General features: G+C 34.9%; 1 protein-coding gene and 1 pseudogene across 2 annotated transcripts in view; one reads left to right on the top strand and one right to left on the bottom strand.

Moving 5' to 3' along the window:
- Positions 1–14387, top strand: part of TSC22D2 (TSC22 domain family member 2) — a 32444-nt gene that overhangs the window by 15547 nt on the left and 2510 nt on the right. The window contains exons 2-3 of one of the 2 annotated variants that reach the window (XM_026701606.2): positions 2613–2684; positions 13135–13186. In XM_026701606.2, the coding sequence (XP_026557391.1) occupies positions 2613–2684; positions 13135–13186 (124 nt within the window). The remainder of the gene's footprint in view (positions 1–2612; positions 2685–13134; positions 13187–14387) is intronic. The other variant, XM_026701607.2, reaches the window with a different exon arrangement.
- LOC148125876 (uncharacterized) lies at positions 414–2282 on the bottom strand (annotated as a pseudogene).

A 14387-nucleotide genomic window follows, 5' to 3' on the forward strand; every position in this document is an offset into this window, starting at 1 on the left:
ATTTTGTATTTGGTTTGTATGATAACTATCTTGAATTTTGAATGTAATAGTTCCTTAGGTATAGCTTGGCATTAAATTTTTATGTCAACATTCAACTATAATAATGAAATTATGATTTAGTCCCAGCAAGCCCTCGGGTTCTTGTGCGTGTTTCCTTTCTGTTTTACATGAACTGCATTTAGCATGCTAACCCTAAAGTATAATTTATTTATTTATTATTTGATTTGATTTATATTGCCGCCTATTCGCCCATGACGACTCGAGGTGGCTTACACAATGTAAAATCATATTTAAAACAAATAAAAATAAAAACAATAAGAACTAACAAAAAGAATCAAATAAATTAGTATAAAGTACAATAGAACAAAATTTGGGAAAACAAAAAACAATTCCCGCACCCCGACAACAGCGGATCACACTAGCCATTTGATGGGTTCCATCCCTCTCTGGGTTCCCCAGGCCCGCTGGCAAAACCAGGTCTTCAGTGCCTTTCGGAACAGTATTAATGAGGGGGCCATTCTAATCTCTGGGGAAATGATATTCCAGAGAGACGGAGCCACCACAGAAAACGCCCTTCTTCTAGGTCCCACCAGGTGTATCTCCCTCAGGAGTGGGACCTGTAGCATTCCCTGCCTCCTCGCTCTAATGGGTTGGGTAAATGTAACTGGCAAGAGATGTTTCCTCAGATAACCCAGACCCAAGCCATGAAGGGCTTTAAAGGTGACAACCAGCACCTTGAATTGCACCCGGAAGCAAATTGGCAATCAATGAAGCTACTGCAGGAGAGGTGATACATGTGCACACCGGGGTCTGCATAAAACCATGCGGGTCGCTGCATTTTGCACCAACTGGACCTTCTGGATGCTGTTCAAGGGCAGCCCCGTATAGAAAGTGTTGCAATCAAGATGGGAAGTGACCAGGGCGTGAGTGACTGTGAGTAGGGACCACTGATCCAGGAAAGGGCATAACTGGTGCACTACCCATAGTTGCGCAAAGGCCCTCCTGGCCACGACCGCCGCCTCTTCGAACAGGAGTCATGAGTCCAGGAAAACCCCTAGATTACGCACAGGGTCTGTTTGGGGTAGTGCCACCCCATCCAAGACTAAAGGTAATTCTCCCTGAACCAACGAACCCCAGACCCAGAGCCACTCGGTCTTGCAAGGCTTTAGTTTCAACCCGTTGCTTCCCATCCAGCCCCTAACAGCCTCCAGGCATGCGAGAGGGAGGACACAGCAACACTTAACTCACCACAGGCAGAGACATACAGCTGAGTATCATCAGCATATTGGTGATACCTCAGTCCATGGTGATGGATGATCTCACCCAGCGGTTTCATGTAAATGTTGAACAGGAGTGGAGAGAGTACCAAGCCCTGTGGAACCCCGTAAATAATGACGGAAATAAATTAACTTCACAATTTATAGACAGAAATTTTCATTTTCCACAAACCATGGCTATCAGTAGTACCAATTTGATGATTCTAGAGGCTTGGAAATTGAAAATAGAGAGTTCTCAACCAATTTTTTGCAATGTAATATAATTTTAATAATATATTGGCCTATTGAAAATTTGGCTATGAGAAACAATTCTTTTATCTGTGTGATTTTTCAGAAGTAAGTTAGGATATTTTTTTAAGATTGCAGCTGAAAAAATAGATTTCCCTTATCGGATAGTAAATGGTTAAGAAAAGAGTTCCTTGTCCTGGCTCCATGAAGTACAGATATTATAAGAATTACTGATAAAACATTTTTGCTGTTTACTTGAAAATTGTTTCAGATTTTGGCCAAACCCATCATTCTGCAAGCTGAAATGCATAAAAAATTAATGCCTAAATAGTTATATTCTTGCCTTTCTAATACAGTGATGTCCTGTTTTTGTGATCAAAGTTCTGCGAAGGATGTATTGCCTGTCATCTTTATCTGCAGCTAGAGGAAATTTATTCCTAATCCAGTTTGTGTATTTAGAAGCATGGAATTTTTTCCTGTGCTATCTCATTTTTGCTCACAGAACATCAGTTGATTCAATAATCACAGTTTAGAACGTCTTTTTTTTAAACTTCCCTTTTTTTAAGCCTGAGGTTGATAATTTGAGAAAATTGCTTATTGGGAAATGTGTAGGTGGTTTTTCTTCCAGGTAATCACACATGAATAACTTGCTTGGCAAATATGAACTGTTTTATGTTTGGATTCCCATTCCTCTGTGTGCCTTTAAATTCATTATTTTGAAGTTGTGGAAATTACCCTGTTCATGTATCTATAGCAGAGTCTGTCTTTGGGACCCATACTATCAGTGCAAAGTGATAACAGACAACCCTTCATTCAGAAGATAGTGCCATTTAAATATCAGGGCTAGGTGAATCATAAAAGCTGTCATTGTATTCTGCTTGTAAGCATCTCGATGCATTTGATTGACACATTTTGAAAACGATGTAAGGAACAAGATTCTCTTTAATATCCAAGAAGAATATTTTGTACACACTTTGTTGCTCTTTTATCTATTACATATCTGCTAAGCTTTGAACCTAGCTTATCAAAATGTTTAAACCAGAACACATAATTTTACTCAAAAAGATTGTTCATTTTCAATCTTGTTTCATTTCCTGGCTCTCATAGGAATCCTTCAACTACTTTCTACCAAGTGTTTCATTCGAACAAGTTACAGGAATCAAAGAACCTCTGGGATAGGTATGAATATTTGAGTATGGAAAGCATACGTGCTTAAGTATGCATGAAGAGCTTTGCACTGTGCAAGTTTCTCGTCATCAAATAATATGTTCGTTTTAGTATCTTCTTCCTGTTCCTTGTTTATTTGCCAGGTAGGGGAATTAAAGTATCCCAAAATTTCTTAGTTATATAACTTGTCTTTTGGGCCATGTGGAATCTTGCTCCATTTCATATATAACAAGGTTTTTCTGGGAGAAGAGTATTTTTAAATTAGATGATAATTGATATTAAAATGAGGATTTCTATCAGTTGTAGCTATCAACAGTTCAGACTTAATGTTTGAAAACTATCAGTAATAAAAATGGCCTGACTAAAGTATTTTGAAAAGAAATCAAAATCTTTTAAATTTCAGAGTTAAGAGCAGTAAATATGGGATCTATATTGATTGGACAAAATAACAATTATAACATGTATCTACAAATTGAGTCATGGATAAATTAAAGCATTAAAAGAGAATTCAATTACAGCCAGGCAATTGGCGAGAAACTGCAACAAATTCAACTTTGAGGATATCACTTGTCAAAGTTGTGTTACTAATTCAACAGCTGCAATTCGCTTTCTCACAATATTAGCAGATTCCAATATTAAAAGTTTGGAATCTTGGCTTTTCAGGCTTATGGTGTTCTTGTCTGTTTTATATTTTCTACTGCTAATTGAACATTAAGCATCATTGTTTGTTTGCATTTGTGGTATTGAAGCAAAGAAAACTGAATGGCTTTTCTTAAAGCTTGCTCAATTCACATGCTTGCTGATTTAAAAATTTTAGAGAACACATTTTAGATTAAAAATACAGTAATTAAAATCACAATAATCAAATAACTCATATTTAAAACAGATACAAAAGAGCTTATAAAGCCATTGTTTTCAGTATTGAGATTGAGATCCTCAAGTACCCTTAATAGCTTATTTTCACATTTGGGGGTTTCAACATGCCATAAGATAAAGAAAAAAAAGATAATACTGTGGTTTTGTGTGTTGAGTCTCAGATCTACTAGCTCCAGGAAGACAATAAGCACTATAGGGATCAAAGAGGAATCTAGTAATATTCATCTCACTGATTCAGTTTTGCAAGCAAAATGAAAGTGGGCATGGCTGATAGAAGCTTGATTCAATTTCTGATATTCTACCACAAATAGAAAAAAGAAATTGTCAGTGTATTTAAAAAAGCCAAACAATATAATAGGAGATTGGAGGAAGAACATATAACCAAAGTAGGATACAAGGAAGAGATCCAAAATGTGGAGATAGTATCGGAAAGATTAAAGCTTGGGATGTGCTAAGGTCACAAATGTCCAAAGGGAAAGAAAGAACCTTCCTGAGTGTGTCAGAAACAAAAAGAAAAGCAAATAGGATGTAGAATTGTTGTGGGGAAGAGGAATGGAGTAATAATAGATGAGAATACACAATACCATAATTATTTTCAATGCTTTTTCTTTGAAAGGAAATAAACCCCTGCTTGGCTATTGTGCCACTAATGCAAGGAGGAAACTACAACATAAGCTAGGCAAGATGAGGGTAAAGGAACACTTACCCACTTTAAATGGACTCAAATATCAAGGGCTAGATGAGTTACATCCTGGACTATTGAGGTGATTACATTAACTTTGAATAATTGTTGAGAACTCCTAAAGATCTAGCAAGAACTCAGAACACTGGAAGAAAGCAAATGTCTCTGTAAGGAAAAAAATAAACTGAGTTCCTAGGAGGGCTACCAAGATGGTAAGGCAATTGGAAACTTAAGTTCTAAGGAACTATTAACGCTGCTTTCAAACTATGGAATAAATTGTCTGTTAAAGTTAGAGTACTGTCTCTGATTAGCAAATTTTGCACTGAGCAAGTAGTTGGTCTAGATATCCTTTCCAATTCTGTGATAATGTTGGAATAAATGGAACTGGTTGAAGGCTGATTCATACTTACCAGGGGTGGGTTTCTACCGGTTCTGTCCACTTCTGGAGAACCAGTAGCTCTGAAGAGCAGCAGACATAGAACCGGTTCTATGTCTGCTGATGTTTTTGCCCACTCACCCACCCGGGCTCTTACCTGACTTTTATTTTCTGATTTTTTCAACTTCAGCTGCTGTGCAAGGCACAGCTGCATTTTAAAAAGCAGGGAAAAGGGGCTTTTTGAAAGGCTGCTTCTCTGCACGCAGCATGCTGATGACGATTTACAGGCACACGCAGGGAAGCACATCGTAAATCACCGAACCTCATAAATGACCGAACTGGTAGTTAACCCTGTCGGATCCCACCCCTGATACTTATGCTCTATAGCAGGTTCTTTCAAAACTTGTGCAGAATTCATTTCAGCATTTCCTTATATTCAGATCTTGTTTTGCTCAGCTGAGACAACTTTAGTATCTCAAATAGCTCTTGGAGAGTGCCAAGAACTCAGGAAAGCCTCAGATTTCATGGAGCAATTGAGTCTTTTTAATAAACTTTCATGGGAATTTTTTTCTCTTTCACATGGGAGATGGACATTATTTATATATTGCTATGTACGGTGTATGATATGTTTATTGCTATGCATATGATATTCTAAGATATGGATCAGGTTCCTTTAATCTGAAATTTGATAAATGTAGAAATATGGATGTGACGGTTAAGGGGGAGAAATCGACCATAGACTATAGCTTACTTATTAAATGCTGTTTTTTTTTCCCCAGACATTTCTGTTCATACTATTTTGTAATTTATGGCTCGAGTGCAAATGTTGCATTTTGTTGATAGGCTCCTTCAATTCATAAAGACACTGGTGGAATGGAGAAAGAACAACTTTTCCTCTCCCATCACTGGTATGGCCTCTGTGTCCTTTCAACTCTACTGTGGAAGGGTTGGGAATCTAACCACGTGGAGCTTTTAAGGAAAGAGTTTCAACCAAACAAGACTTTTTGAGGGAATGCAGCTGAATCAGTGACACCGGAAGCAAACTCCTCTGAATCTAATTTATTGACTTTTGAATCTAACTACATTGACACTGTAGTGTAGTGGATATATCCGTAACTCAGAATTATGTGATAATTTTATTTATCAAATTTATACACCACCTATTTCATCTAAGGGAAACATTCTAGTGGGAGAGAAGTTCCCTGACAATGGGCTCCAGCACAAGTCAAAAAGCTGGGAAGACTAAAATTCTGGTCCCAGTGACCAACCCAGATTAGATCCTGACTCTGGTTGGTTTACATATAAAAACATATAGTCATACAAAAGAGATAAAGATTAAAGTTAGAAAAACAGGAATAAAAACAAGTTTAAAAAGAGGAGGGGGTGTTCTCATGCATGTCACTCTTTCTTTCTTTCTTTTTTTGTATTTTCGATTTATCAACATTTCTCTCTTGACCCCCATGCCAGTTGTCAAAGCCAGGCCTTGACATTCTTCCAGAAGATCAGCAGAGTGGGAGCCCACCACAACTTTAGTGCCAAAATATTTTATCTAAGTAACATTGATTCACAAGTATATCCAGATGCTTCATATTAAAGCAATCCTAAGGAATACAAAATCTAGAGGTAAATTTAGGGGTTCTCTAAATTTATGAGACCATGATTCCTTAGCATTATAAATGAATTTGTGAACTCATCTGAAAATAATGACGTTATCTACCATATTGGAGATGACCAGTTGGCAAAACCAGTTGCTGATCACATTGTGACTCTTAAAGGCATATGATTTTGACAGATCACTATACTCCTGAGTTTAGCCATGTCTAAAAATTCATTCCTGGATCCTTGGGCAGAAGAAACCTCTTTCTTACCTACAGTATTCTAAATTATTGTTTTAAAAATTAAACCTCATGTTCAGGTGAAAGCTTCCTTTGGGAAGACACCATGTTTTCCTTACCACTTGAACACTTGTTGCTAGGTGCATTAACCTCAGGAGCCTTTCACTACTTTAATTACTCAGAAAAAGAGATTGTAGAATAGCTTTAAAAAGGACACACCAGGGAGCAATCAAACTGCTGCTTGGCCTAGTATATTTTTGCTGCTTGGCGTAGTATATTCTGACTTTGTGATAGATGCAAGAAAATGGGAAGTAAAGTCTGCCCATTGGTATTGACAATTCTGTTTAGTTACAGCTCTCTTCTTTGTAATGACCCATATTGTGTGTTGAAAATGCTGCCTCTAGAATTCTGAACCAGTGGCCATTTCCAATCTCAGTACATCTGACATAGTGGACATAGTGATTTGACTCTGCAGTTCATTCAGTTTGTATTTAGAAATGAACTGCTCTGATTTGTACTTTCTGAACCACTTTAAATTCTGAACTCCTCTAAATTAGAATGTAGTATTTAACAAATGTTCTAGAATGTTTGTGTGCACTAGCATGATCTGTCTCAGATGTGTTCACTTAGTAATACAAATGTTTTATTGGCAGTAACAATTCTAAAAATAAGACTGTAAAATGTCTCTTTCAAAGAAAGTTTATTATCAGTTAATATCTTACATCAATTTACCATGTTAACCTTTATTATTTACCATTGATACTTTCATTCAGACTCATTTTTTTAAAACTTTTGTTCATCTGCTTTTCCATCTCACCGAATAGTTGGATGATTATTAGATAGTACTTAAGGGTGTATGAGTAATTGAGTAAATGAATTTAATATTTGATTTAAAAGATTTGATGTTCAGTTTAATAAAATATTTAACTATAAAATTACTAAACTTTGTTAACTACTTTAACTTTGGCAAAAATGGTCTGACAATGGTAGATATGGTTTGCCAAGTATCAACCCAATATAGTCAAGCATTTTACCATAACTATAAAATACTTTCTCTGAATATTTTTAGGGTAAAAACAGTAGGAGTGAAAATGGAAAGTAGTGTAATTGATTTTTAGTTCAGTAGAAATATTTCTTCTTCTTTCTTTCCGTGTCTCCAAGCAAATTTTTCTAAACAAACTCTATGAGAAATGAGACACAGACAGAACCAGTACTTCTTCAAAGATTGTTATAGGGACAATATGAATGTGAGAAAAATTCAACAGCAGACTACCTATATTAGTGTCAACAAGCCTCTGCTTTATCTACATATGAAAGGAAAGCTGCAATGGAGAGCTCAGACTAAATCTGCTAAAGTCTTCAAAGTTACAAACTGCCTTTTGATCTAAACATTTGATTCAGTACATCAAAGATTCTATCCAAATAACTTACAATCATACATTAAATTGCATTTGAATCTTGCAGTGATATCTATCTGTCTGTCTATCTATCTATCTATCTAGTCTATCATGTCTATGTAGAGTTAATGTGTTCAGTTGTCCACCTAATAGTGCTATTGGATGTAGTGTTTTGCCGTTTGATTCTTAAGTATTCCAGATGGTTGTTTCAAAAGAATCATGGAACAGTCCAGAAATATGAAAGTTTCTATAGTTATTTGATAAAAAAAAAAAAACCTTACATATCTGTAGAAAGAAGGTAGATAAATTTGTGGGGGTGAGAGGGGGGAATGAAAAATATCTCTGCTTCTCCAGCTTCAGATTATGTATCATTTCATTAAGCAATGGTTGAAAGGTGAAACAAAAAAAGTGTGTGTGTGTGTGTGTGTTAAAATGTCCTAATGAAGTTTATTAGTCATAGTACATGTTTAGAAAGCCAGCAATAGAAATAAATTAGCCAATTCTCCAGATGAGCTGTTCAGAACATCCAGGCATGGGAGGTCCTTCTGTGTCTCGTCCAATAGGCTGAGCTGAATTCTGAGGACACCCCTCCTTAGTGATATATAGAGATTGTTTCGAGAGAAAAGCACACTTTTATTTTGTTCCACTCTTTACAAATGTGTGCATTATTCCACCACTATTCCAGTCAGTCTTGAATTTGAGTTACTCTTTTCCTAGATGATAGAAATATGTTGTAAAATATATGCTCTTGTGTGTCCACATATACAGTGTGTTACAACATTTAAATTCCACTCCTTTGTAAGTTCTATAAGTGGCCTCAAAAAATACTTATGACCTTATATAAGAAAAAAAGAGCGGGTGGGGGGGAAGAATGGCTGGAGTACAGACACTGAAGTGAATTTCATTTTTTAGATAGAAATTTATGCTTTCTGTAGTCCACAGTAAAACAAATGCACAAATTAAGTATGTGTTAAAAGTGCAATGAATATTTTACAATATTAGATTTCTCCATGCAAATGTTAAGTTACAATAGAAAATACCAAACTATGGAATAAATAGCACAGGAAGTAATATAATGCCACTGAATAATTTAAATGTATAAGCCCTTAAAATATTGGAAGAATTCTTGCCTAATATCATGTAAGAGTCACAACTATTCTAAGTGGGCTTAAGAAGTGTGACTATTTTACCTGCACTCTCTCCCTCCTATCTCTGAAGAATACATCTCCCTATATTGGTTGTTTATTATACCAGTTTATGGCCACATGCAATTTTTAAGAAAAAATAACATAAAAAGAGACAAAAAGTACAATTAAAAATAATCATTTTAAGCAACCAATTTTTGAATATATGTGTAAACTAGTATAAAACTGCAAACTAGACCAGGCCTCCTAAACACCAACAGAATAAGATTGCTTTAAATGATTCTCTGAAATTCAAGAGGGAAAGCATGAATCTGATATTAAGAGGCAGCTGAAAGAAAAAGTGGGTCTTCTGGCTCCAGCCCCCTTAGCTGTAAATTTTTTCTTAGGAAGATATGATTCCAAAGGTTATTGAGAGCGAAGCCATGTATGGCTTTATATATAAGCATCAGCAGTTTGAATGCTATTGTTAACCAGTGTGCATCACAAAACAGGTGGCAGGTGCTTTACAAACCAATTTTAGTTTCCCAGTGTTCTTCAAAGAAAGCCCCCAATATAATGCCTTGCAGTGATTAAACCTAAAGGTTAATTTATAAGCCACTGTTGGGAAAAAATCTTGATTCATAAAGGACAATACTTGGCACATCAATCAACACTGAGCAAAAGATAGTTTGGCTATGCCTTTTACCTGCAGTTTCAGAGGAGCTGAATCCCCTCCCCAGTTGTAGGCATGCTCCTTTAGAGGGAGTGTGACCTTAATCAAGAGCTATCCAGCTGAGGGAGAGTCAAATCTAGCAGTGACAAGCTGCAGTATGGTGTTGCAAGAATCTACTCTGATCTTGATATCCAAATCTTCAATTATTACCTTCAAGCTCTATGTCAGGATTACTGCAGCATACCTAACTCAGTGAGGGATGTCAATGTATATTTATCAGCATATTGATATTTCACCCCAAACTGATGCACAATATCTCCCAGCAGGTTCATATAACAGTTTTCCACAGGGAGTGTAATCCTATCCTAGGCTTTGTAGGAATCATCATCTCAGATTATTTTTCATCATCTAATCCAGGAGTAATCAACCTTTTTATACCTAGCTCCCACTTTTGTATCTCTGTTAGTAGTAAAGTTTTCTCTAACCGCCCACCAGTTTCACAGTAATGGTGATTTATAAAGTAGGGGACAAAACCCTTACCGCCCCCCATGAAAACTGGAACGCCCACTAGTGGGCAGTAGGGACCAGGTTGATTACCACTGATCTAATCCTTCAAAACACCCAGGTATCAGATAAAGATCCCCCCCCCCCCCAACTGCATCTCTGGCTTGGTTTATGTATAACCAGGCATCATCAAGAGCTTGATCAGCTCTTATCCCAAACTAAAACATGGTTTATTTTAGTTAGTTTTATATAGATGTTAAATGGCAAGGGGGAAAACTGAATCTTGTACCATCCCAAAATAGAGAAGTCAAGGGCTCAATTACTTATCTCGCATAACTACTGACTAGAAACTGATTAGAATCACATACTTAATAAAGAGTAGAACCTTCACAAAACAATGCATGCGGTCCAGAATGCTACCTGATTCCCAAAAGTTTAATAGGACTATACTTGGTCCATTTTAAAATACTGCATATTAATATTTCATAACATAAGTAAATGCAGTTATATTCCTATATTCCTAAGTAATGTTTTAATGCAACCATCAAAAACAACCTGAAAAGGGCATTTACAAATATGTTTCACGTATTATAGATTTGTAAAATCTGCACTTGATTAAATGCACCAACTATTGCTTTTTAGTAATAAAAATGAAAGAATGAAATGAAAGAACCTTAAAAATTAAAGATATTTTTTTGGATGTTGTACAAGTGTAAAATTAGAATGATGACTGCTTTATAAATACTTACCAACATAAAATATTAAGCATTTCCTTTTTAAAGGAGTGAGTGAAAACCTCTTAATTGTAAAATATGTTTCCATTATTGATTGTTTTTGACAGAAATAAAATGAACATTTTGCTTTCATGCCTGTTTTGAAAAACTTGCTAAAAGTCCACATTTTAACAAGAATCTTAAATGAAGGCTGATATATTTCATTTTAATTTATGCTGTTAAATAATGAATATATAGTACATTTCTATTCTGTTTCACCAAGGAATTTTGAGGTGGATCCCAATTGCAGTATAAATAGAGAAAATTTAAATACTACATATGATAGAAAGGGAGAAACAATGGAAAATAAGTTTACAATAAAGTAATGTTGGTAATTATTTTCATGTACTATCCTAGTGGTGAAAATTAAATTGGAATTGCTATATTCCTGTCTGTATGGAATGCATGTTAATTGACATACCTTTTCATGTTGAACATTTATATTTAGTATTTGTGTAGATTCATGCAGAGCAGCTGTACTCACTCAGAGAAAGAACAAAAAAAGTTATTCAAGTATTAAATATACTGTGATGAAAGTTCTTACTGATGTTTTAATCATATCAGTCTTATATCATTTATCTTTATGTGCTGTATGTTTCTTATGGACCTGAGAAATTTGGAGGTGATTACACAAATTTTCAGCAAGCATAAATAAAAAGCACAATTGTATATTTCTGTTTTAGATACATTGTTTTAGCAGTCCGATGTTTTTTTAATATTTCTTAAACTTTTTGGGGGGGAGGGGGAATGGAATTAATTTTCATATGTGCCAACTCACAACTCAGCAACAGCTCCCAGAAACCTGATTAATCACAATTTGACAATGCTCTTACTAATACAGTGAAGAAAGTCAGGAAAAGTCAAATCTTTTGAGGATAATTTCATTTATTTATGGAGTGTTTTAATTATTACAGTGGTTATTGTTCTTGTTTAATAATGCCAATACTTTGTCATAGGAAACATTGTAGTATACATACATATACAAAAGAACAAAGTATTAATACTTGAAGTTATATACTAATGCAGATTATTTTTCTTATTAAAATAAACTATGGAGATCCTAAAATTTTGGTAGATTTTGCACTATATATTGTTTATTTAAAGTCATTTATTATAATAATAATTTAAAATGAAATCAGTATGGAAGGAAGTTTTTTTAATATACAGTTGAAAGCACTGAATTTGTCTTATTTTTATGCTGGATTATAAAAACATGAATAATTACATGTAAATTAAGTTCCCTCGTCAATAATAGATTAAAAAAATGAAAAATAGATGTAACTTTCTAGTAGTGAATGCAGAATACTTTGCTGAAAAATATGCCAAATACAGTTGGTTTTTTTCTGTAGTAAAGTTATTAAATGTATTAAAAATCTAAACTATGTGGAGATGACATTTTGATCAGCATGGCACAGGATAACATAAACATAATTAGCACTTGCTAGAACTGAAACTGGGTTCTTGTATAGTGTAAAATGTCTGCTTGAAATGATGGTATGGAAGTACCTCCAAAAGTACAGCATGAACCAAAGGCTAAAGTGTTGGACCATGGTAATCAAGCCAAACTATCTTTTGTGGGTATTCTACAATGAAGTGGAACTCTCCCAACAATCAGTTTTATGTCATTTTATTGTAAAAGAATTGGCTTATTTTTTGCCACTAAGGTGCTTTTAATATTTCTATACTGATCAAAATGTCACTTTCAAACACACAGTGGTCGACTTGGTTATGATTATGAACTATTTCAGTTGCATATTAATGTGCTCAAATATGGGAGCTCATAACAGCCAATAGGATGAGGGCAGTATTTCTTTTCTTATACTCTCAGGAGGTCTGTGCTCAGTTTCAACAAGGGCCAGAAACTGGCATAAATATCTTGGGCCCAAACTATCATGAACTAGTTATGTCTACGTTCTATTGAAAATATTAATATTCTCAGTTCCCATTGATTTTGATGAGATCTAAATATGTCTCACTTTCTCTGGGATACAATGCCTATGATTTGAAGATACCACACTTCCTCATTCCTGAGCATATGGAATTAATACTTGCCAATCTTAGAGGTTTGTAATGATCACTAAAATATAGAAGAACATTGAATGCAAAGTGCTGTAAAAGTGCTGACTTGTGGAACTATAATGGAAGTCTTTGCTTTTCCATCACTTTTGCTGAACAGCATTTCAGTGAACTCAAAGCTCACATGTGACTTTTCTTTTAAACAGTGCATCTGGTGGGAGTGTTGTAGCCATTGATAACAAAATAGAACAGGCAATGGTAAGTAAGGAACTTATTTATTTATTTATTTATTTATTAAACTTATCTGCCAGTCAATTTTATTTTGCCTACAATGTTGATCATATAGTGTATATGTTTTAGCTATAGCTATATGTTTTAGAATTTTTTATCTGTCCTAAATTCTTCATAGTTAAAGAACAATAATCACAAAAGAATAGCATAGTACAGCACAGATTATGATTTGCTCTAGTTTTCTGGCTATCTGCACTTTATTCTTTAGCAATTCTATGATGAGCAAAATAGTACTAATGCTGAAATAATTTGGAGCTTTTGTAGAACTTTTAGCAATAAAACTGCCAATTCTAATACTTACTTGCTGCTCTATAATTAATATTCAAATTCTGAATATTTTAACTGGGCAAATACAGTTTAAATTCTGTGGCAGAATTAATGTTATTGCAGTCATCTAAAACATTGTGGTGTTAAAACTATTGAAATCCTGTCTAAAATTGCTTAATTTGTTAGTCATATTATTAGTAAGGATATTATTTGTATTTAAATACAATAGTTACTTTGAAAATATAATGCATTTAACAATTTGGTTTGTGAACTTATAAATTATATTTGTTACTGTTCAAATTATTATGGATATTGTTTCTTCATTTATTTGTTTATGTAGCTACCCATTTCATATATGTGACATACATGGCATACAGTGAAAAGGTTAAAAACAAATGAAATATATAATATAAAATAAAAACACATGACACCTGAACTTAATAAAATAACCATCCACAAAGCCAAGAGACGGGCTCTATCACACTTCCGGGCCCAGACCTTGCACAAAACCAAGGTTTTAAGACTTTATGAAAGGCTAGCAATGTCACAACTAACTCAAGTGATTGTTCCACTTGCACCATAGCAGAAAATGATCTCTTCCTGGGCCATTCCAGCTCTCACTGATTAGCCGATGACACTCCTAGAGCATTTCCCTCCTGCCAGACTTGGTGAGACAAGTAGAAACAATTGGGAAGAGAAAATAAATAGCTCAGTCCCACTTCATAAGGCCTTAAAGGTAAATATCAACACCTTGAATTGCACCTGGAAGCACACTGGAAACTAGTAGTGTCACATGTGCTGAAAAACCAATGCCATTAATTGGTCTGGGCTGCTGCATTCTGCACCAGCTAAATCTTCAGAGGCTAAATTCTTTCATTTGTTAGTCAGCTCTTTAGTAATT

Source organism: Pseudonaja textilis, chromosome 4, assembly GCF_049901715.1.
Source record: "Pseudonaja textilis isolate UNSWEBS1 chromosome 4, rPseTex1.2, whole genome shotgun sequence".
In the NCBI taxonomy this organism is placed as follows: Eukaryota; Metazoa; Chordata; class Lepidosauria; order Squamata; family Elapidae; genus Pseudonaja; species Pseudonaja textilis.